We start from the raw sequence: 22,607 nt of genomic DNA on the forward strand, positions 1-22,607 counted from the left end.
ACTTTGACATAAAATATGGAGTACTTATGCTGATATTTAAGAGTGCTGATAGCCTGCCACATGCAGTCATTGCCTTAGCCAAGAACAGTTAGACTGAGTTATTGGGCTCTCCAAGAGGAAGGGTGCATGGCTCTGGACAGAGTGCTGTCGGAAAAAGGAGCAGGAAGCCACATAACAATTAGGGGTCCAGCACCTTCTAGCTAATTCCAAGGCAATGTTTTACACCACAGGCAGTTACAGTATAATGACTTTTTCCTAATAACCTAAGGTTGCACAGCTGTTGTACCACAACTGGGAATTTGGAAGATCAAATGCTTATTGTGGAGTGAAATGGGACACCCTTGCGAAGGGGCAGAAGAAATTGTTGGTGGCATCCAGACACAGAAGCTGAAGCCACTTAGAAGCTTCCCAAATATACAAGGAGTAATAAGCTTTATAGACATTAGACATGTATGTAGGTTGTCTGGGGGTTTTTAGGATGCATTTTTCTCTGAAATATTTAAATTCTGAACAGATATTTTAAGAATGATCTCTTATCATTGAATGACCTGAATAGGCAGAGTCGCAGGTAACTAGTAATGTAACTAGCATGCTTAGATAATGAGGGCTGGTAGAGTTAGTAGCTCCTTGATGGACCTGGGAAGAATACAGGACTCCAATCCATAAAAAGTAATCACTGCACTCAGAGACCAGGAGAGATCCAAGCACCATTAACATGATAACTGCAAGACCAAAGTTCAGGGAGTGAACAGCCTTTTTCATCAGACAGATAAAAACTGTTTCCTTGACTACCTAGAAAGCACATGGAAACATCCATCATGCACCTTTCCCCTGCTTTCCTGAGTGATTAGACTACTCTTCAGCTTTCCATCAATTCCTTTTCATTCCACTTACTCTCTGTTTGCCTCCCAGGTGTTTTATTTTTTAAGTCACTTGAGTGTTGCAGGAAATCATGATTCCTTTTTTTTTTCTGAGCCTTTTTCTGAGTTTTTGTTTAGCTTCCTCTGTTTTAGGTTTTTATTGATACAGATTGCTTCAGGCATTGGGGTGAGGAGGCAGCTGCTGAGGCTAACACAGCATCACAGGCTCCAGACTCAGAGGGCTGAGCAACAGCAGAGTACAAGGGCAGGAACAGGTGAGAGGTAACAGAGGTGGTGGCAAGGTCACCAGTGAAGGCATGTGTGGGTGGTGGGCTGCCAGTGTAAACCAGTGTGCTGTGCCACAGCTGCTAGAGGCAAGAAGCCCTCCAAAGGCCATCAGCTCAGGAACAGCATTGTATTAATGACAGGAGGACGTCTTCATTATCAGTAATTTTAGCTGTGTTGTAAATAACAAGAAGGATAATTTGAGGGTTTGTTGAGATTTTTAAATTTTCTTCCCAGGTAAGTGTTTTTGACCTGTCTTTTGACAATATCAGCAAATTCCCTCCCACCCTGTGTCATTGCTGTTTTGTGAAGTATCCTTTTCAAAACAGATGCGGACCTCCACAGGAGCATGTTAACAGATTGCCACCATTTGATCATGGGTGTAGCAGATCATGAAATACATTGTCCAGCGTCTAAGAACAAATCAAGCCTTTTGGCTCAAATAGAGGAAGAATTAAAAAGGGCCACAGAACTAGGAGAGTTAAAAGAACCTGTGTGCTTTCCTCTTGAATTTCTATACTTTCTTTTCTTTTTTATAACAATTTAGCTGCAGCCAGTCACCTTTTTAAATCATTTGCAGGGGGAAAACTGTAGCACCATTTCTGCAGCCACTTTGCTCAGACAGTATTGGCATGTTGCCTTTGTGAGGAAAAGCTCCACACTGAAGAACAACATTTTGCATTTTTCAGCACCTTCCCTGATGACTGAAGTTTCCCTGATTTTAGGAACTGCTTTGTAAGAATGCCTCCCTCTAAAGGTCACATAGAACAAATCTTACACACATCATTCCTCAGAGGACGGGTGTTGGGTGTGGATGGATTGCCACATTTTCCATGTCATACGCCATAATAAAGTCTACATTATTTGTGGATTTAAATGCATTTTTATATTTTACTTTCTCATATGTCAGCAACTCAGTTTTTGTCAATTTTGTTTTCCATGGACAACGAGCAAACTAGGTTATTGTGAAATTGCATGTACATTGAAAGCAAAGCCAGACAAATTGAAAGGGAATACAGATTTTAAATCAGACAGTCAAAAATGCTGATTTTTACAGCTCAAGCCGCTAGCAGTCTTGTTCTAGGCAATGTAAAATATTTTGTGAGAAACCAGTGCTCCCTCTCTGAAGAATTTACAGCGTGACTACATAACGATGAAGAATAACGTGGGTATCATTACACGTCATCATCTCTATCTTAGTCACAGTATATTTTGCCCAAAGCCACACCAAATGGATATGGCAAAAGTGAGAAGAGAGCCAGAAACCTCGTACTTTGAGAGACTCTTTCTCTTGAGCACATTAGTAACCTGAATAAGCTGCTACTTTTTTTCATAGTGCCACTTACTGAACTAAAGTATATTGAAATGTGGACAGAGAAAATTTTTGCTGATACATAAATGTGTTTAATGACCCTATACATGAAAGTATGATGAGTTCTCTGTCTTTAGCTAATTGCTGGTGGCCTCCAGTTTCATTCTGCAGTCTATATTGATTGTCTGGTGATTGCTGCAGTCATTGTGAATGTGCCTGTTGTCATGCTAAATACTCGTTTCCTAGCTGTTAGTTTCCAGCATGGCCAGAAAATCATTTTAGCAGTCCCACTTTTCACCTTCTGCGTAGGCTGCTTTTACAGATTCACTACAGGTATATAATTTTCTCTGTAGAAGATTCTAGAGATGAAGGATGGATTCATGTTTAACGTATCAGAGTGGAAGAATGTTAATCTTGCTGCAGTTGCAAACTTTCTTGTATGACCTTGAATTCTCCCATTCTTTTCTACAGCGAATACTGCCCATAATCTCCTGTGCTGACCTCTGTACTTTTAAACTGATGTTTGCCGTTCACTTGATCTTCTGCTGTGCAAACATCAGTAATTATTCTACAGTTTGGATCCTTATTCAAAGTATTCAATAAAATAAGGGACCCATGCTAATCAGTAAGTCTGTGCAGCAGGCAACTAAAACATCATCTAGTGACTCTTGCAGCTGTCTGGACGTGTTTCCACTGTCCTGCTCATTTTTATAAGTATAATTGGCAAACAAATGACTTCAGATTTACTTCTAAAAGACTGACACAGGTTTCTGAAGAACTCTACAGGAATGAGGCATCCACATTCCACTATCTTTCACACTGCACTAGGTTCCTGTAGTAAGCTTAGTTGTAAGAAATACCTGTTCTGGGTGGTTTTGAACTGTTTGTGTTCACCTCCTGCAGTGAGGAGACCACTGTATGCTGAAAACAGTTCTTGGCACAGGAGTGAGTATGCTTTGGATGTTGGCTTTATAAGTGAGCTGACTATCTGATATGTAATTGATTTAAGAGCAGTCATGCCCACCCTGCTTTCTAGAAATCCCCATTTTTGTGAACTATATATACATAAGCAGCATATTCTTTTTCAATAGCATAATTTTCAGCTTTTGTGCCTTGAAAGGGATGTGTTTTTCTTTAGGAGTAATCCTTATCTTGCCTATTAAATGTCATTATTTCAGCATAGTCAGTCAGTCAGTCACAGGCTGCAGGAATCCTATGGCTGACCTGGTGCCTCACTGGATATACAAATGTTCTGCTAGGAAAGGTAAACATCACTTTTTCATAAATGATAGTACACATAGCATGCAAAGCATCAGCACAAGGTCTGCACCGCTTGTGTGTTTGTCCTTAGGTTTTCCACACATTTGTTTAGGAACTGAAAATTTTTCACTGGAATGGACACAAGTAGGCGTTCTTGGAGATCTGAGGAGTCAAGCAATCACGGGGGTCTGGGCCTTTCCTGAATTCTTCTGGTAGGCAGGAAAAAGTGGTGTTAGCGTGTGCTCTACACCGATTTTGTGTTTCCCTAAATATGCCACTAGCCAAGGTAAATACTCACAGAACTAGAGCTGTAAGGGACTTGGAGAGGTCATAGGTCTGGCCTAAGGCAAGTTAAACCATATCTAAACCAATCTTGACAGCTGTTTGACTAATCTGGCCTTAAATATTGCTATGAATAGAGATACAAGAGCTACCCTAGGCATGATCCTCCAGTGCATCACTAGCCTTCCATATAAACGGTTGTCTTAATCTCTGCCTATGATGTCTGCCATGTTTGAACCCATTATATTGCCAGTGAAAATGAGTAGCAGTTTAATACCTGCTTCTTTGAAGAAACAGTGTAGTTGTATGTAACATGTCTTCTCTCAGTCACAGAATGGTCAGTTGCTGGTGTGGGCTGATGTGCTACATTTTGCCATTGGGCCTGGAGCATATTGTGGGTTATTTCTGCCTCTGGCCTGGGAAAGCCTTAGACATGAATGGCATTCACCATTCTGTTTGGGGGATCTGGGGAGTATTCTTGCATGGAGAAACATGGGGAAGTTGCAAAGTCCTGTGGAAACCAGTCTCACAACAGAAAATTGGAAAGGTTTATGAAAGGTTTTTGAAGAGAAATGAAATAGGAGATGCACTTTGCTGTGTTCAGACAGTTGCTCTCCATGTGAAGATTGGAGTAAGCTAATACATGACTTCAACGCTTACAGTTTGCAGTGTAAGCAACAGTGGGTTTAGTGTTTGTGTTTACAAGTGTACAAAGTTTATTCTCCCTGTGATGAGGATATTTGTTAGAATGCTTGGGATTTTTTGGGTTATGGCTGTTTTTTAAAAGCAACAGTATTCTGCAATGAAAGTCAACACAGGGTTTTATATTCAGCTAATGTATAGTGTAAACAGTAAAACTCTCCTGTGGCAACACTGATGTAAGATCTACCTTCTGCTGGTGGCAGGTGCTCTATATTCCCTGTGCTGATAGGCATTTGTGTGATATTTGGATCAGTTTGACATGGATGGGGAGATGCCCCAAACTGCAACAGAAGAGCACTTTCAATTGAGCATTGAAATTAGGTGCTCCTAGCACATGCTGGGCAGGCAGCAGGGCTTGCGTCCACAGGAGACTAGGCACATTGCTGTGTGCTCCTTGCATTGTTTTCAGACATTCTTCTCTGTACCTTCCCCCAAAAAACAAAGAAAAGCTGGAAGCTGTGTTCCCGTGTCCTTCCTCACCCCTATTTTGCCGCCCCTTCAGCTACTTTCTTGTTGCACAAAGCAGTTGGGATGAGGGCAGAAGAGTGCCGTGTTTCTGAGTCATTACTTTGTTTTCATGCTGGGTACTTGCCCTGTGTACTTTGCTCAGCTCCTAAGGGTAGCCTGATACTGCTTGGCACAAAGTCAGTGTATGTTTTTATAGCAAACCATGCCTGAAAGAAGGCAGACCTGTCAGGGTGGAATTGAAGGGCATTAGGAGGACTTGGGAGTCGCTGGGCAGAAGACGTCAAAGCAGGCCTCTCCTAATAAATATTGTGGGTCTGGTAAGTAGGTAATGGTATGTAACAGGGAAAGTGTTGGGGTTTTCACATGATAGATAGGCCTAAGGCAGATCCTAGCGTTTTGAGTCAAGATCTGGAGTTTGAGCTTTTCCCCATGTTGGTACAGCACCAGAACAAATCCCACTTTCTGGAAAGCATGAGAGCATTCTCGTTCTCTGACACTCTCTGTGATTGAGAATGGGTTAAGAGAAAGGTCTCAGGTCTTGCATTCATTCTGGATTTCTGAAGCTAATTCCTGGCAGCCCCACAGATTTCCTGTGTGATTGGGGTAATATTGCTTTGTCTCTCATTATCGAGGTTCCCTTAATAGTTCCATGTTCACGTAGATTGTTTATTTAGATAGCCTGTTTTAAGGAGTAAGACATAAAATATTAGGGCTTTATGGCTTCTCTGTACAGGTGAATGTGCACGTCCCATCTTTAGTCTTTGTGCTGTGGCAATGCAAATGATTACAGCTAATGAGCCAGCTGGTTCAGCATTGTGAACTCAGGTTTGTCACACCCCATGGCAGTGCCTTGCCGCAGGATAGTTTTTCACTGCCCCAGAGGCTGTTTAGTAGCACATCTTCAAAGGGAGCTATTGAGACTGAGGCCAATGGTTTCCAGATAATGTATCTGGGCTGTGGAGCTCATCGCTCATGAGCGATTCTGTAATTTTCTCCAGGGACTTTAGATGCCTTGATGGTTTGTGGGGGAAAGGAAATCCACAAGTTTTGAGCAAGCCCTTCAGATACACATGGTGACCCTGAATCCAAACTAGAAGGCAGTGAGGATCACTGCAGCAAGATGTGGTTGGGGAGCAGTGTTTCATCTCTGACTTTTTCAGAAGATGCAGTATTGAATGGAAGAGTGTGTTTGCCCTTCTCTTCTGAAGAAGGCTGGTTGTGAAGGTGGTGGGATATCAGAGAGGGAGGTCCAGGACTCTGCTTTGAAGCAGGGGGAAGAAATCCTAACTTACATCTCCTGCATCCTTTGAGTGCCCAAGTTGCTGGCCTTCTTTCTTCATCTCTTCATGAAATTTTTCATGTCGTCTTTCCATTTGGTGTTAGGTTGAAATGCTGAAGTGTGTTGCAATATCTCATTATGATCAGCTCAGCAAGTACTCAGGAAGCTTGGCTGCAAACTCTTCTGACCTGGACATCAAGGTTCTGTGCTTTAAGTCACCTCTTACAAAACTGAGAATAGAGCCTGCCTAAAGTTTTTCTGGTAAATTATTTTTTTCACCAAATTAATGCACCTTCAGAGAGATCAGAACAGTTCATAACTGGAGACTGAATTTGCTAAATAGCCTTTGTCTTTCCACAATTTAGAAGTCAATCTTGCTAAATTTCAACACTTTCAAAAGTGTTTAGAAATCTTAAACATGAAGTTTTCAAGATATTTCTAATGTGATTCTTTTGAAAGTTTTAAAAGTATCTAAAATTTCATAACATTGGTTCAGGATTAATGAAATTTTTAGTATGATCCAAACATGTTTTTAGTTTCATTAAGCTGTTAGCGTATTTTAGGTGGTAGTGGTGGAAAAATACAAGTGTTTTCATTTCAGATTAATCTACATTACTACTACTACTACTGCTGCTTATTACTATTATTATCATTATTGTCATCGTCATCCACATTTTGGTAGTGAGGCAAAAAAACAAAATACATGCCCTTCTGCAAAGTTAGGATATTGCCTTAATTTCACATATCCCTTCCAAATACAGAATAGATCAGGGTTTTCAGCTTGTGCCTCTCTCTAATGCCTGCCTCCAAAGGAGTGCTAGTTTGCAAGGTGTTTGTGTAATTTAAGGCTAAGAGAGTGTGTGCACTGCGCTCAGTAAGTGTGACACAGTGAAGCAAGGTCAAGCCCAAGCAGCAGAGACAAAGCTTTTGCTGTCTTATGCAAATTGAGGAGTTTTTCCTACCAGCAAGCTGCTAGGAAATACAGCTCCATGTTTCTGGAGTGGGAAATAATGCAGTGTCTGAACTTTTAGATGGGTAACATCATGAGAATATACCTTTTAGCTTTTGCTTTTTTGGTTTACTTTCCCTAACGTTCAGAGGACCAGACCTTCTAACAAAGTTAGTTACTCAAAAGCTCCCACTAACTTTCTCCCCATGAGGAACAAACATGAACCTAGTAGAAAAACCACAAACTGGCCTCCATTTAATCAAGTGCTTATTTCAGGGAAAGAGTCCAATATAATGCAATTACAGACACCAGTGTTTTTAAAAGACATTCCCTGAAGCCCAAACACTCACAGAGGAGAAATGCCAGGCAGCAAAAACCTCATACAAAGCAATGATGAAAAGGTAAGAGGGAGAAAAACCCTCTCTGATTCTTTTTTTTTTTTTTTTTTTTTAATACCTATAGTTCCACCCATCACTGCTGCGAAACATGTGTTTGCAAAATTAGGTGATAGAAGCAGAGAATGCCAACTCAGCACTGTGTGTGAGGACCCATCTTATTTGCAGTATCCATCCTATGTAGCAGGCTGGTATTTAACCATCCCCAAAAGGAATAAATTACTGTATTGTACATTAAATTGCATACATGGAGATTTAATGTAATAAATCTCATAATTTATTACATAAATTACATAATGTAAATTACTGTATTTTACATTAAATTACATACATGGAGAAACCCAAAACGGCTAGAGGACAAAGCAACAGTAAAACAAGCATACCCAAGTGCCCCAGCATCAGTCATGCTCTGCAGAGCCATCAGGGTAAGAGGCAGTGGAAAGTGATACTCACAGAACTCCACCAGCAGATACTTAGTTTCATTCAGCGCTCTGTCAAAGTTGCTCTTTTTCAGCAGGAGTACGTTGTTCTCCTTTTTCATTTTGGGGAGTTTGGCTTTCTTTGGATTTGATTTGTTTGGGCTTACGATGTCCGCTGCTGGGAAACCTGTGAAAAACAATAATGGTAGAAGGAAAAAATGTTGTGTCTTCATCTTGTCCTGCCTTTATCCAGTTACCGAGAAAGAAAGAAGCAAAAGAGCACTAAGCAGCAGGGTTTGCTGCTCAAATGGCAGCTGTTCTATCAGCCTAACTAAGAAGGTGATAAGGTTGATAAAGGAGTCTACTACCAGTGGAGCCAACTGTACCTTTCCACAAGATTAATATACTTCCCCATGTTTAGCAGTGTTTGGGGGAAAAAAGTATACGTAGGGTTGGTGGGTTTACTGTTTCTGTAAATAATCAGAACCCTGGGTGAGAGAGCGCAGAAGGAAACACACCTGCAGAAGCACCAGTCCATTCATAGTGTACTTCTCTAATTAGCCTGCTTTTGACACCATTACCCAGCACAGAGTTTCAGACAAAATAGTAAGTGAGATGCCTGGGACAGTATTTGAGGGCTGCTCCTTTGCCTAATACTTGGTTGTCTGTTGCACTTCTGGAGCTATTACTATGGATCTGATTCAGAGGATGCTGTGGTCAGGGAAAACTCTCACTGCTTTGTTTATATAGTTCTAATGTCTGTATTTCTTCAGTGCCTTGTCTGTAAGGCTTCCATCTCTGCCTAAGTTCCAAGTTGTAGCTCAAGATACTACTTTGTGGGTTAAACCAGATGATTTTGCCATTGGTTTTCAGTGGTAGCACAATTTCATGCAGCTAATACCTGTACAGTAAACTGAAGGGACCAAATGTACTATTTCATCCTTAGGATAGCTATCAACTGTGTGAACTAGCTAGTCTTTTCAGATGATTTTAAGAAATATCTTACAAAAAGATTAAGAAGGCATAATTTACTAAGAAAATATTATTTCTGTATCTGCCACTCTGTAATTGTAGCAGAAATATCTTTGAGCCTTAAACTGTGCTGAAATTTGTGAACTATACACCCAAAGCTATAGCCTCTCTAGAGGGGACCAAGTATTCTGGTGGTTGTTTTGTCAGCACAGACAAGGACAGAGCTGACTTGAGGACATGTGGGTCCAGATTAGTAAAACTAAACTGATAGTTGAAGAAATTGCCTTCAGTAATGACTTCCGCTTGAGGAGTGGTGAGTGCTGCTTCGTTCCTTCATGCCCTTAGACTAAAGGATGAAAAATCTGTTATCAGGACACTACTGCTGGAAGGGAGTGTTTGTGATGGTGGTTGATGTGGTAGCCTCCATTTTCTTGAGGGTGAAGGATCTTGGCTGGCACATTCCTTCAATTTAGGTTGTTTTCATGCCTGGTGTGAGCGGGGCTGGGTTTCAAGTGAACTCCTTCCTATCAGTCTCAAAGGCTTTGGATTGTAGTGCACCTTGAGCTGTGTTCTGTTAGCACTCCTGGGCAGTGCTTAATGAAATCAGAGGGAGCTGTGTATTCAGGCTGCTTGCAAGATAAGATCGAAGGTAAATACAGATGCAGAAATCAGGTACTGAAAGATAAAAAAAAAAGGCAGAGATAAGTCTGCTGTTTGACTTTGTGGTCTTTTTCTCCTCGCAACAGGCTCTTTTCTGAAGATGTCTTTCAAGTAACATCCTAGGAGGGTTAAAAAGCATCTTTCAGAAGTAAAGGAAAAAACCTAACTGGGCCCATTTGATCTGAACAGGCCCGGTTGTAAGCTCAGAACACAGCCTGAGGCTGCCAGAGCACAAGTAGGATGACAAAACCATTTGCTTAGAGAGCTGGTGTTCTCCTGTCTGCCACTGAAACAAATAGGAGTCAATTCAAATCCCTTCTGGAAACCTACCAGGAATTAGGCATCATTTTGGAAAGGGCTTCTGATGTCTATGTCCTGGAAGAAAACTGCAGTAAGAGGAGGATCATACAGCAGTCAGTCCTGCCAGGGCAGATTTACAATGAGGAAAGGAGTGGGATTTAGCAGAACTGAACACAAAATTGAAACTGGTGGAATACAGTGTTTTCTTTCTTTTAGGCATACAGCAGATCAGGTCACAGTTCTGCACGTTTCTTCATCAGTGCTAACTGCTTCTGGCTCTTTCATTTTGTGCTTTACTGTTTGAGAGCTATGAAAAATCTGCCTTCTGCAGAAGTCACAGGCCACAGGAAATGTTGGATGCACGATAAATGTAATTCTTGAGCATTCTGCTTTGTTACCACTCACACCCTGGAGATCCGTTGTGTGGTTGACAGCCATTGACACATGCCTCACGTGTGAGCACCTTCTGTTTACATTTCTCTGGTTTGCCTCACAAATACAATGATTTTAGAGTCATGTCAGTTGCTGTTACTTATTGGCATTGAACGCTTTTAAACTGTCATTACATCTACACTTGCAATACATAATGCTAGAGTGAAAGTAACTGTATTATCCCTGGGAGGTCGGTGTGTACTGTTGGCTATTAAATAAGGAGAAGGTTGTTGCACAGAAAGGTTTAAAAGCAAAGCTGGATCCATTGAATTGAGGGAAAGATTCCCTTAGATTTAATGTGGCGGGTACATTCTTAAGGAATTGATTACACTCAAAACAAGTTTATCAGAAGATTCTGCATCTGTGAGTAAAATCCAGTTTTCTTGACTTCCAAAGCTGGGCTTTAAATAACTGCAGTATCATCCGTTCTGTCTCTTCTGCATGTACCTGTATGTAGCGTAGGAAAGACTAGGAGAAACTGGAAGCGCTGGAATTTTCTTTGCAAGTTTGTTTTACAACATGTATCTTTTTCAAAGTTGCACACTTCAGCTGAAGTGCAAAGGAAATGGAAGTTTTTGGCATTTAACGTTTGCTTGCCTAGTGTTTATTTTGTGTTCATTCCATGCCCCTAGTGAAAAGAGAACTCACAAGGAAATAAAAGTTTGATGAGTTTTATTGGTGTGTAAATTCAGTGTGAATCGCCATCTAGTGTATATTTAAGACATAGCATAATTACAGAGACCATTTTAAATCAAGGTGATAAATAGTGTCCTCAAAGCACTAAGTAGCAGCATTTTATTTTTGTAAAGAGGCAAAGTAAAATACAAAATTTACAGGAATCAAGAGAGAGAGATTTAGAAAAGGACTTTCAAGTGAAAGTTTAGAGATGAGATGCGTTTCATTCATCAGCTGACAAAGATTGTAATGAAAAAACAGTGCACAGTCTCTTTGCTGGAAAAGGAAGAATGCTTATTTTAAGAATCACATAAAATAAGGGGGAAAACCGGAAGAGGTGTGCAAACAACCTATTTATTCAAGCTGATTTGTGTTAATTTATTCAACATCGCAAACCAGACAGCATCCAATACCTGGCTGTTTTTAAATGTGTTTTCTTTCATTTCAGATGATAGATTCCTGTAGGTGTGCATCTGATTTTTTGCCCCACTGTCTGATAAAACATCATTTATCATGAGAAAATTTATTAAATCATGGATTCCTCAGTGTCTGTGGATTCTCAGGTCACCTTGCAGATTATTCCATGGGTGCAGCAGGCTTCTGACATCTCAGATTATTTCATATTATGATGCTATAAACCAGTGCAAAAAGGAACGGCCAGAGTATTTCAACTTTGCAAGTGATGTCTTAGATGAGTGGTCACGACTGGAAAAGGTAGTATTTTTCTTTTACTTCATAGACATTGGAACAAATCTCAGATGATACAAATCAGTTTTCCTGATGGATACTAGGTAGTATGAGCTGCGAAGTAGAATGCAATATTTTATTTTCTTTGTCAGAAATATAGGTGTCACTTTAAGAGAGTAGTTGCCAGGGTTGATTTGCCTGGTCTGGAGTTATGTTGGATTGAAATGAAACCTTTCAAGGTTTGTCATCTCATTTTAATACATTCTGCTGCATTCTAGGATGGAAAACAACCAGCAAATCCAGCTTTTTGGTGGGTAAATGATGAGGGAGAGGAGGTGAAGTGGAGCTTTGAAGAGTTGGGATTTCTGTCAAGGAAAGCAGCTAATGTACTTTCTGAGGTGTGTGGTTTGCAGAGAGGAGACAGAGTTAAAGTAGTTCTGCCTCGTGTTCCTGAATGGTGGCTACTGAACATAGCCTGTATGCGAACAGGTAAGTGATCTTACTGATCTCTTGGATGCAGAAAGAAAATAAATAGAAGATACGAAAAATATGCTAAATTAATGTGAAAAAAAATGGGGCAGAAATGTGCTGCTGTGCCCTGTACAATTCAGCTTTTGCGTAGAAGGAGAACTGGCAGCACCCACACAGGAACCAATGAATGCAACATTGTGCTAGGTGCTGAACAGACATGGCCAAGTTAAACAGCATCCTCAGTTGAAGCCAGTGAAGGTTGAATGACTGCAATCTAAGACCAGATTTGACCAGATACATTATCAGTGTGGACACTTTTATTGCAGTAAGTTATGTGTCTAGACTGGTTAATAATTCAATACAATATTATTTTGCTCTGCTGTTACAGTTTTGCAAATTCTTAGGAAGAATTTGACCCATTGCATTTTTAGACTGCTAAACATCCATGATGGAACAGTTCAGTATCAACAGGAACATGATCAAATGTTTTTTGTCCCACTTCTAAGCTCTGTGATTCTTGCAGGTTGTAAATGGAGTTAAGTCTCAGAGAATCCAGTTCTTTTGTATCCAGGATTTACTGGACTATGATGTGGAAGTATCTTTCAGTGTCTCAGTGCCTCAGATTCCCAACTGTAAAATTTGGTAGACACCTGTGAAGGTGCAAGAAGACTGAAATCAGTCTGTAGGTAAAGTCTATTGAAATGCATGGGAAAAGGAGGTATAGAAATGCACTTAGTTGATTTCCACCCCTGAAAATATGATTTCAGTCCAGTGTACTCAGTATCCAAACTTACGTTTGTTCACATTACAAAATGAATCCAAGCTTGAGGGATTTGTTGACTGAGCAGTGTATGTAAGCTACCTGACCTCAATCTGTTTATCCCATACCCGAGTTATTAATTTCTTATTTAAATGAATAATAGCTTTATTCCAGATGAAAATAATCCAAATGAATAATCCTTATATGTATACTTAATTAAGGAGATGGTAATCTCAACGCTTCCTTCCTGAGTTACAAATCATGAAGGAAGTGCTCAAAACCACTCTAAATCTAGATCTTACTCATGATCTAGATACCTTTAATATGGATGACACAAAACTTAACATCCGTGTTTCAGGGTTTGGAAGTCTTTCAGAGCCAGATGATCCCAGGTCATTCCTAGGCCACAAATTCACCCAAACTCTGCCTTCAAACATGAGTTATACTTGACTCCTCCCAAAGCATAAGTTTTTGGCAAGTAGTTCAGCTTTTCTATGGCTGGGGTCATGTCCTGTGAACATAATAAAGAGAAATGGTCAATTTTCTAAATTGCTTGTTGCTTTTTTCCAGGAATTGTCTTTATTCCAGGAACATCCCAATTAACAGCCAAAGACATCTTATACCGACTCCAGGCTTCAAAGGCCAAGTGCATCATTACTAATGATACACTGGCACCCGCAGTGGAATCTGTCATGCGCGAGTGCCAGTTTCTGAAAAGCAAACTAATTGTAGCCAAAGGGAGCAGAGATGGGTGGTTGAACCTCAAAGAACTCCTTGCGTGAGTATCCAGATGTTTTACCATCATCCTGTGAGGTGAAGGAAGCAGTGTCAGTCTGGTGACATTTCTGAGTTTGGGGATTAATTTTCAAACTACAAATAAGTTACATTTTTGCATCCCTCTGCCAACTCATTGTAATCATTGCATTAAGTACTAATCCCTTCAACACAGTTTTTGGGAGCTATATTAAGGTCTTTCAGCTTCTTATTCAGCAGCCTGCCAGCTTTTAAAAGCTCTTCTACTGTGATCACAAGACAAGCACGCAGGATGCTAATCTTGCAGTTGTTTTGTGCGTGTCTTCTAGAGCCAAGCCTAATGCCTCTTGAATTCAATGAGAAGATAACCATTGTCAGCTCTTGGTGCTCAGCTAACATAGTATCAATTATTTCTTCCCTTGACTGTCTTGGTAGCCCAGATGATCTGAATTGTTTGTCAGTCTCTTGAATGTAAATGGTATAATACATGTCTAAGACCATCTTATTTATCATAATAGCCTGAATATGGCCCTCATTGACTTCAGATTGGGAGACAGTATGTGTTGAGGCAGAAGTTGCTTTTGCATCTACCTGCTGTTCTGTAACAAGCACCTTGCAAAATAGTTGTGGACAAAGTCACTAGAATATGCTGTAGGTGCTCACACCTTGAAAGTTGTGGCAGACAGAGCGCACTTGTGACTAGCAAAATGTGCTCTCTAACTCTTACCTGTGGTGTCTGATGCAACTGTCTATTTAGTGAGTTCATGTAGTTTTGGGCCGTTTTCCTGTTTATCTCCTAAACCTTAAAAAATACTGCTTCCTTTGAGAAAAACTACACATAGTAACTGTCATATACTGTTTCTTCTGAAGGGTGACATCTGCTGACCATAAATGTGTCAAGACAAAGAGTCATGACCCAATGCTGATCTATTTTACTAGTGGAAGTACAGGCTTTCCAAAAATGGTGGTGCACTCCCACAGCAGTTATGGCATCGGATTTGCAACCAGTGGCAGGTATACCTTGCATTTGCTCCCAGTGTCCTGATGTAAGTGACATGATCACAATTACATTGAAAATATGACCAGAAAAACTCCACTAAATGTAAGCATTTCACGAGTACAGCATCTTGATTCTTCCTCACCATTCCCCCTCACAGTGCAACCCTTGTTATTAAAAACGTTTTGAAGACTTGAGTTGAGATCACTAAACACAGTGTTCTGTTGCTCAGAGAGCTGGCTGCAGAGTAGCCAGTAAGGATAACATCCTTATAGCAAAACCAGATAAAGTCTAGTGCTTTAGTATTATATAAAACTTCCTTGACAACCAAAACAACCTTGAACCATAGCATTATACCTTAAAGGTTACAGTTCAGTTTGAATCTGTGGCTTGGTACTGATTTGTTTTCATTGAACATCTTTTGTTTATGCTTCCCAAGGAGTGAGAAATTTCATGAAGATCAAAGGATATATTTCCCAAGGCATTCAGAGTTGGAAGTTGGTGGTATAGAGTGCAGACAAGTAATGTGGTTAGTTTCCTAGAGAAACAAGGTGTGATTCAGCTGATGTCTCTAATCCACAATGGGGGGAAAGCCTACTCCAAATGATCTGTTCAGATTTTGATCTAGATCCAGATTCTGCAACTTAAGCCAAGGATGTTTTGTGCTGTTCAGGAGAAAAGCAAATGCTGGAAATGTTAAACAGGAAGGAATGAAGGGAAATAAGAGAATGTTTAAGATTCTTCAATGCTTACAAACTTTCTAAAGAGCAGCCCCACTTGCTGACACCACATCTTCTAATTCATGCCCTTTAATTATGCTGTGACCTGTGCCTGAGTCACTCACTCTATGAAGCATTATTTTTATCTCTGCTTTATCATCAGGTACTGGATGAATTTGACTCCTTCAGATATAATGTGGAATACCTCTGATACTGGCTGGGTAAAATCAGCTTGGAGCAGTGTTTTTGCACCGTGGATCTGTGGATCATGTGTCTTTGTACACAATATGCCACAGTTTAAACCAGCACTTATTGCTGAGGTAAGAGTAACATTTTATACTGTGAGTTTCATTCCCATTTTGCGTAGATGAAGCAAACAGGCTGGGCTCCAGTGCATGAGTACCCACTGCTCTGTAGCAGTACTTCCCACATCCCAAGTGAACATCCCTCCCTTTGGTGCCCAGTAAGCTAGAGGAACAAGTGTTTTCCCTCCTGGCTAGGCCATGTGACATGGCTGCAGTCTAGAGGAGACGTGGTGAAAGATGCAGGATGAAAAGAACTCGGGATCACTGCAGTCTTGTCCCATGTATAGCCTAAAGTTCACTTCAGATTTCCAGCTACTCTGGGCTCAGAGTGAGCATGGACTAGTAATCAGAGTATGGCATAGACCTGAATAGGGGCCCTGTTATCCTGAATTTTCAATGAGTTGCCAGAATGCCTAGTCCTCCTCTCTACCATTTTGCACCACCAGCCAGCTGGCCTGTTCTCCTCAGTATTGGCCACCTGTGTGGAGAGGAGACCCAGACTTTCTCAAGAACAAAATATGAAAAGCTTTGGCCTAGTGCACTATTGTCACTTAGTCTTGAGCCTGGGACACAGTCACCTTGGGAAGCAGAAAATCTTAATGAGCTGCTACTGTCAAATGTCATTTTTTTACATGAGTGACTGTTGTTGGACAGAAAGTACTATATTTTCTGCAGCAGTGGGCCTGACTGTTTCAGCCGCTCCAGTTAGGATTCATAATCACTAATTCATAGTCATTCTCTGTGTTGAATGTATGTTGTGTTTTTATGGTTTTCATTTTGCAGACATGTGAGCACATAAGTTGTGTTCATCACCTGCACATTTACAAGGTCAGACCCACCATTACGTTTTCTTTTCCACAAAATAACTTTCTATTTTTCTAGACTCTCTCAAGATATCCCATTACTGTCTTTTGCACTGCTCCCACTGCCTACCGCATGCTGGTCCAACATGATCTGAGCAGGTACTGCACCTCTGTTTCTTTCAGGGTTTGCAAAGAGAAGCTGGGATATAATGCTGTGTCTGACTGTTTAGTTCCTTATGTTGCTTATTTTTTTCAGTTAAATGAGATCTAATTAGCAAGATTTGCTCTCAGAAGAGAAAGCTACATTCTGAAATATGAGAATAACTAGTTACACCTTAGGCCATTCAAGCTTCAGGAATGGGCCTTTGAAAAGATAGCCCAAGGGAAACAAGTGAGGTTTTTTACGTTGTCATTTCCTCTAAACTTACAGTTCACAGTTAAATTTAAGTGAAGGTTTTGTGCAGCACAGGATCAGGGGTTTACTGGATTTGTTTCCATATGCCTGAGTGAAGTGAGTGGTTAGAGGACTTCCACATGCTGAGAGTTATTCGGCAGCTGTTCCCGCCAGTTTGTTAACACTGCAAAATACTCAGCTTATGAGAAGTAGTGAGTGTGATTTGTAGAGTTCTGACATCTTCAGTAAGGTACTTACTCTTCTTACATAAGTCTTTCATCCCGACAAGAGCCAACCCTGGTTTAGCAGGGAGCTCAGGCTCTGTATTCCTATTCAGCCTTCCTTTTGCTCTAGAAAATTCTGTGTCTTATTTCATCTTGAATGTTGGCACATACTCAGCTTTCCATTAATATCTGATGTGCTTATTGAACTTTGTCCTTTTTTTGTCAGCTCTTCCTAGAAAACACCTTTGCTTACTCTTTTTCCAGAAAAAAAACCCCTACTTCCAGTGGCACAGATAAACCACGTTATCTTCAGTGGTAACATGAGCAATCTAGGAGTCCAGTCCAGGTCTGTGTAACAGGACGATTATTGTCGTTTCCAAAGTAGCTTGTGAAGTTTTAGGCATACTTACTTCGGAAGTTGAAGGAGACTGTTCAGATAAGATCATTCACTGCTGTTTCCAGTAGTTAAGAAAACTATTTTATTCACAATTCCTCTCAAGCTACAAGTTCATGAGTCTGAAACACTGTGTATCTGGAGGGGAACCACTCAATCCTGAAGTGATGGCAAAGTGGAAAACCCAGACGGGGCTGGATATCTATGAAGGTTATGGCCAGACTGAAACAGTATGTTTGCATTATTTCTTGCAGTATGTCCTTTCAAAGGTAACAATGCTAGAGGCACAGTATGCTTGATAAATTGATGGAAAAGGTGAGAATCATTTGAATGAACTTTTTTTTAAAAAAGACGCTATATATAATTATGGTTATACAGTTCCAAAATCAACTAGCTGCATATTTTAGTGTTATAGTAGATCCCTTCATCATCTTTACTTAAAAGGCAAAACTAAAAAAATAATTTGCTCTGGGTATCAATTTGGCCTGTCCAAGATTTTAATGAAAAATATTAAATCAGTTCACATCCCAGACTTCTCTGTAAGTGAACATTAACGAAGCTATTAAGAGTCAGATTTCACGCATTCTCTCCTCTTACCCTTGATATGGTCCCGAATTAATTGTTCCATTATTGAAATAAGATCTGTAATGATTCCACATCTGCTGTCTTGCGAAGTCAAGTGTTTGCAGAAGAACTCACTGGCTCAGACTGAGCACAGGCAAACTCGTTCCACAGGGCTGACCTGAAATGCCTCTCAACCCCTCTCTGATGTGCTTGAGAACCACAATGCTTTAGTCCTGATTCAGCTCTTGTCACAACAGTCATGAAGAGGTGTTGTGCCTAATGCAAACAATAATAAAATTGACAAGATGTTGCACAAATTAAAAAAAAAAAAATCTATTATGCAGGTGACAATATGTGCCAATATGAAAGGAATGAAAATTAAACCTGGCTCTTTGGGAAAAGCTGTTCCCCCTTATGATGTGCAGGTATGTTGATACGCCACATCTGAGCTCAGCTGCAGTTGTGGGCACAAGAGTAAGGGAATATTGTCTGTGTCCCTTCTCTGTCCTGTACTGTGCTATAACAGATATTTCACTGAGCTGATCAAAGCAGTAACAATATGTCCTTTCTGCAGATCATAGATGACCATGGGGCTATTCTGCCTGTGGGAGAAGAAGGCAACATTGCCGTCCGAGTTCAACCAACAAGACCATTCTGTCTGTTCTCTGAGTACTTGGTAAGTCTGAGTTGGTCTGTCTGTGCCTGCTGAGGAGCTCAAGAGAGATCCAGGACAAAGTTCTGTTGATTACTCAAAGAGCAGAATTTCATCCAGGATCCACACAAGGTCTCACTAGGTTGCTTGAGGGCTTTGAGCCTGATCAGTCCATTGTTCTGCTATTCCAGGAACAGACTGATTGGCAGAGTAGAACTTCAACAGGTAGAACTGCAACATGAACCGGGGGTACCTTGTTCCAGACCTGTACCCGGTCCTTTGGTTAAGGATTAGTGAAGGAGGCCAATAAAGACTACTCTAATGTGTCAGAAGCTCAGGGAGGCTTTCTGAAAAGCCATGTATCTTATTCCCTCATACCACTGTCAGAGGTACACCAGACTGATCTTTTAAATCTTTAAAAGGGACACATTCCAGCATGCACGTATCTCTGGTGTCAGAGAAACAATTTGTACAGTTGCCTGTCATGTAGATGATGGGCACAAGATCTACAGCACAAAACCCTCAAGTGCAGATGATCATATGGCATACATAGAAGTAGAGGCAGACGTAATCTAACATTATTATTTGAATGGGAATGCTCTGCCCACTGAAAGCAGAACAAGCTTAAAAAAAAAAGTGTCAGAAGAATGGCCATTTTGGTTAAGATCAAAGGTCCATCTAAGCTAGTACTCTGTGATGGTAATGAGTTGTAGTACATACTTAAAGGAAACAGTTAAATATAACGAGTTTCTCCACTGCATTTGAGCCATCATGTTGAATAAGCTTTGGGGAACTTGTCTGTGTTTTTAATACTCTTCTGAACCCCCATGATATTTGGATATTTGTAGCATCCTCAAACAACTTACACGAAATAATTGCTTGCTATATGATAAAATCTTCTTTTGGTTCAGTACTATTACTTCAGGCTTTCATTATGTCTTCTTTTGTCAGGGTGTTTTTTCTGTGTAATCTAGACCCGATAGATCAATGTAGATGATGAAGTTTTTCCTCTAGGTCATCTCATTTGTGTTTTGGCTTTGAAGCTTAGGGGTGAAAGTTTTCCATTGACAGGAGGTTATTGTGACAACCCTTTGCAATGATAAGTCATTTCTCTGAAGAGAGAGAGTGGGTTGTAGAGTTTAGTAATTTCTGATGGATGGGCATTTTGATAGAGCACGGCCTTTTTTCCCTAGAACATGAATCCATATATACACAAATGCTCTTTTCCACCTCACATATTTCTACCACAAAACTAATTAAAATTAATTGAAGACATAAAATAGTATTGAACATAGTTTGAGAACAACTTAAAAATTGTATTGACCCTTTTTAGCACCACTGCAAAGTAAATGCATTACATTTCACTAACAGTCATATGCATTTTTTTAAATGTTTGATTGTTGTCAGGGTAATTCAGAGAAAACTGCTGCCTCTGTGTGTGGAAATTTTTATGTCACTGGGGACAGAGGGATTATGGATGAAGAAGGATATGTCTGGTTTGTTGGAAGAGCTGACGATATAATTAATTCTTCTGGGTAAGCCAGTTGCTTTTAGATTTGCTCATTTGCCTGTTAAAATTCAGTCTGGAAAGGCAAATTGAATAGGTAGCTTGCTACACAGCTGCATCTACATAAATACTTGCGTTGCCATTATATCTGCATTTTCTCCTAGGTATCGTATTGGCCCATTTGAAGTTGAAAGTGCATTAATCCAGCACCCTGCAGTCTCAGAGTCAGCTGTTGTCAGCAGTCCTGATCCAATTCGAGGGGAGGTAAAAAGAAAAAAAAATTATATATATATATATATATATATATAAAAATGCACTTTATTCTAAGGATCAGGCTCCCTATACATACCAGGCTTCCTTGGAATTAAATATTTTGCAGATTTTTGAAAACAAAATGGGTTAAAAAATTTTTTAAACTATACCTTGATAGAACTTAGAATTTCAGAATTATTTTCCTCTTTGCTGGGCTTGATGTGGAGAAAAAAAGTTTGGCTCTTCTGACTGACTGTAGCATCTTTTTGTCTAAGAAATAGAATTTGGATTATTTATCTTTTTGTCACTAAGCATGGTGGCAATGATACCCAGAGTGTTTAATTTTTCTTCTTATATTTTTCAACTTTGCAACATTTCTTTGAGGGTGAGATTTTCCGCTGTCTTTTTTGCTGTTAAAATTTTGGAAAGTCTAGTAGTGTATAAAGTTAAGAAGAAAATAAAGTGGAAAAACAGAAAAAAAATCCTGTGCTGCAAAACACATCCTTCATAACACTGTATTCTGTAATAAACAGACAGTGAAAAGGAATATTAAAGAAAAAGCTCAAAATTTTGGATTGTGAGTTTTGATACTCAGTTTTGGCAACAAATATATTCCTTTATTCCCACATCTGGAAGTTAATGGAGTCCCTTAACTTTTGTGGCACAGGTAGTCAAAGCCTTCATTGTTTTAGCTCCTGCTTTTATATCGCATGATCCAGAAAAATTAACTTGTGAGCTTCAGCAACATGTCAAGAAGCTGACTGCACCTTATAAATATCCGAGGAAGGTAAGTACTCCACAAAAAGATGGGTATCAAAAATTGAAGTTTTTGTTCTGCCTTGGCTTCTTTTCAACTGCATTCTGACAAACACTCCAACCATAGTTAAATAAAATAAAATGAAAGTAAATTACAGGGTCTGTTGCAACAGTAGCCTTGGGTTCAATGTATGTCCTAGAAAGGACCGAAAGGGAGGAAATCGTAATGTAACTGATCTTTATCCAGGTCCAGTATTCCTTTTATGAAATCTAGGGTTTTCACAGCCACTCAAATGGGCAAGGCATCCAGCTCTTACCTTGAGCGCTGTTCAGACTCTCAGCCAAAGCAAAGGGGAAATTCCTGCTGGCATCAAAGGGGTTGGAATTTTCATCCCTTACAACCAGAAAAACACAACTCCCTGTCCTGACAGGTGACATGCTTATCTCTTCAGGGTTGTGGTACTTGTCCCCGCAAGTACTGCCTGTGTGGACAGCTAAGATACATAGCAAGGAATTTCACCATCCCAGCCCCAAGCTGTGCAGCTTCGCATTTTTTTTATCCCAGCCATAATAAAAGTGTATCTTTCCTTGCACCTGGGAGATTAATCAGAATGTATTTGGCTAAAAGTGACTATTTTTGCCTTTCAGGTGGAGTTTGTTCAGGATCTGCCGAAGACAGCTACTGGGAAAATCCAGAGAAAGGTTCTAAGGAACAAAGAGTGGGGAAGAGTATAACATGACCTGGAAACGGAGGAGAGAAAATTGCCCTCATCTGTACCAGCTGTAGCTCATTACACTTCACATGTGGTCATGACCCAGAGCACTAGGAGAACATATGGAAAAACAGGCTACAGAAGAAAAAAGATTATACTCATATGTGTGATATTAGAACCACTTTTGCCATCAACATACAAATTTTCAGAATGCAAAAGTGCAAGTAATTAAGAATGAGTAATGGGAAAGAAGGAACAGATTTGGGAGCTTACAAAGGTTTAATATTTTTTTTACTGGAATTAGTATAAATGGCTTCCTTAAAAAAAACAAAAACGTGTAACTGCAACATTTTCATAATTACAAATAAATGAGAAATTAATTAAAATAATCTTTGTCCTGTAGTGG

General features: G+C 40.1%; 1 protein-coding gene across 10 annotated transcripts; it reads left to right on the forward strand.

Annotated features, from left to right (window-relative positions):
* The first annotated feature begins 5,310 nt into the window (after nucleotides 1-5,310).
* LOC130148069 (acyl-coenzyme A synthetase ACSM3, mitochondrial-like) lies at nucleotides 5,311-22,603 on the forward strand. 10 transcript variants are annotated; one of them, XM_056336220.1, is made up of 14 exons: nucleotides 5,311-5,486; nucleotides 11,699-11,964; nucleotides 12,216-12,426; nucleotides 13,739-13,946; nucleotides 14,792-14,935; nucleotides 15,801-15,957; nucleotides 16,825-16,904; nucleotides 17,864-17,987; nucleotides 18,666-18,746; nucleotides 18,896-18,997; nucleotides 20,381-20,508; nucleotides 20,645-20,744; nucleotides 21,400-21,519; nucleotides 22,137-22,603. In XM_056336220.1, exons 2-14 carry the CDS (start codon nucleotides 11,764-11,766, stop codon nucleotides 22,221-22,223), a joined length of 1,743 nt encoding a protein of 580 aa, XP_056192195.1. In that variant the 5' UTR covers nucleotides 5,311-5,486; nucleotides 11,699-11,763; the 3' UTR covers nucleotides 22,224-22,603. The 10 variants fall into 10 exon arrangements, with proteins under 10 accessions (XP_056192195.1, XP_056192203.1, XP_056192202.1 ...); XM_056336228.1 differs by lacking the exon at nucleotides 11,699-11,964 and adding an exon at nucleotides 6,553-6,648 and having other exon boundaries at nucleotides 5,327-5,486; XM_056336224.1 differs by lacking the exon at nucleotides 11,699-11,964 and adding an exon at nucleotides 6,553-6,648 and having other exon boundaries at nucleotides 5,442-5,500.
* Nucleotides 22,604-22,607: the final 4 nt, after the last annotated feature.

The sequence above is a fragment of the Falco biarmicus genome, chromosome 4, assembly GCF_023638135.1.
Source record: "Falco biarmicus isolate bFalBia1 chromosome 4, bFalBia1.pri, whole genome shotgun sequence".
In the NCBI taxonomy this organism is placed as follows: domain Eukaryota; kingdom Metazoa; phylum Chordata; class Aves; order Falconiformes; family Falconidae; genus Falco; species Falco biarmicus.

Bases quoted from the DNA above. Each gene is read 5' to 3' on its own strand.
- LOC130148069 (XM_056336220.1), top strand. From the start codon at position 11,764: ATGAGAAAATTTATTAAATCATGGATTCCTCAGTGTCTGTGGATTCTC. The intron at 15,958-16,824 runs GTAAGAGTAACA...CTATTTTTCTAG, and splicing joins AACCAGCACTTATTGCTGAG to ACTCTCTCAAGATATCCCAT. The intron at 18,747-18,895 runs GTATGTTGATAC...TCCTTTCTGCAG, and splicing joins TTCCCCCTTATGATGTGCAG to ATCATAGATGACCATGGGGC.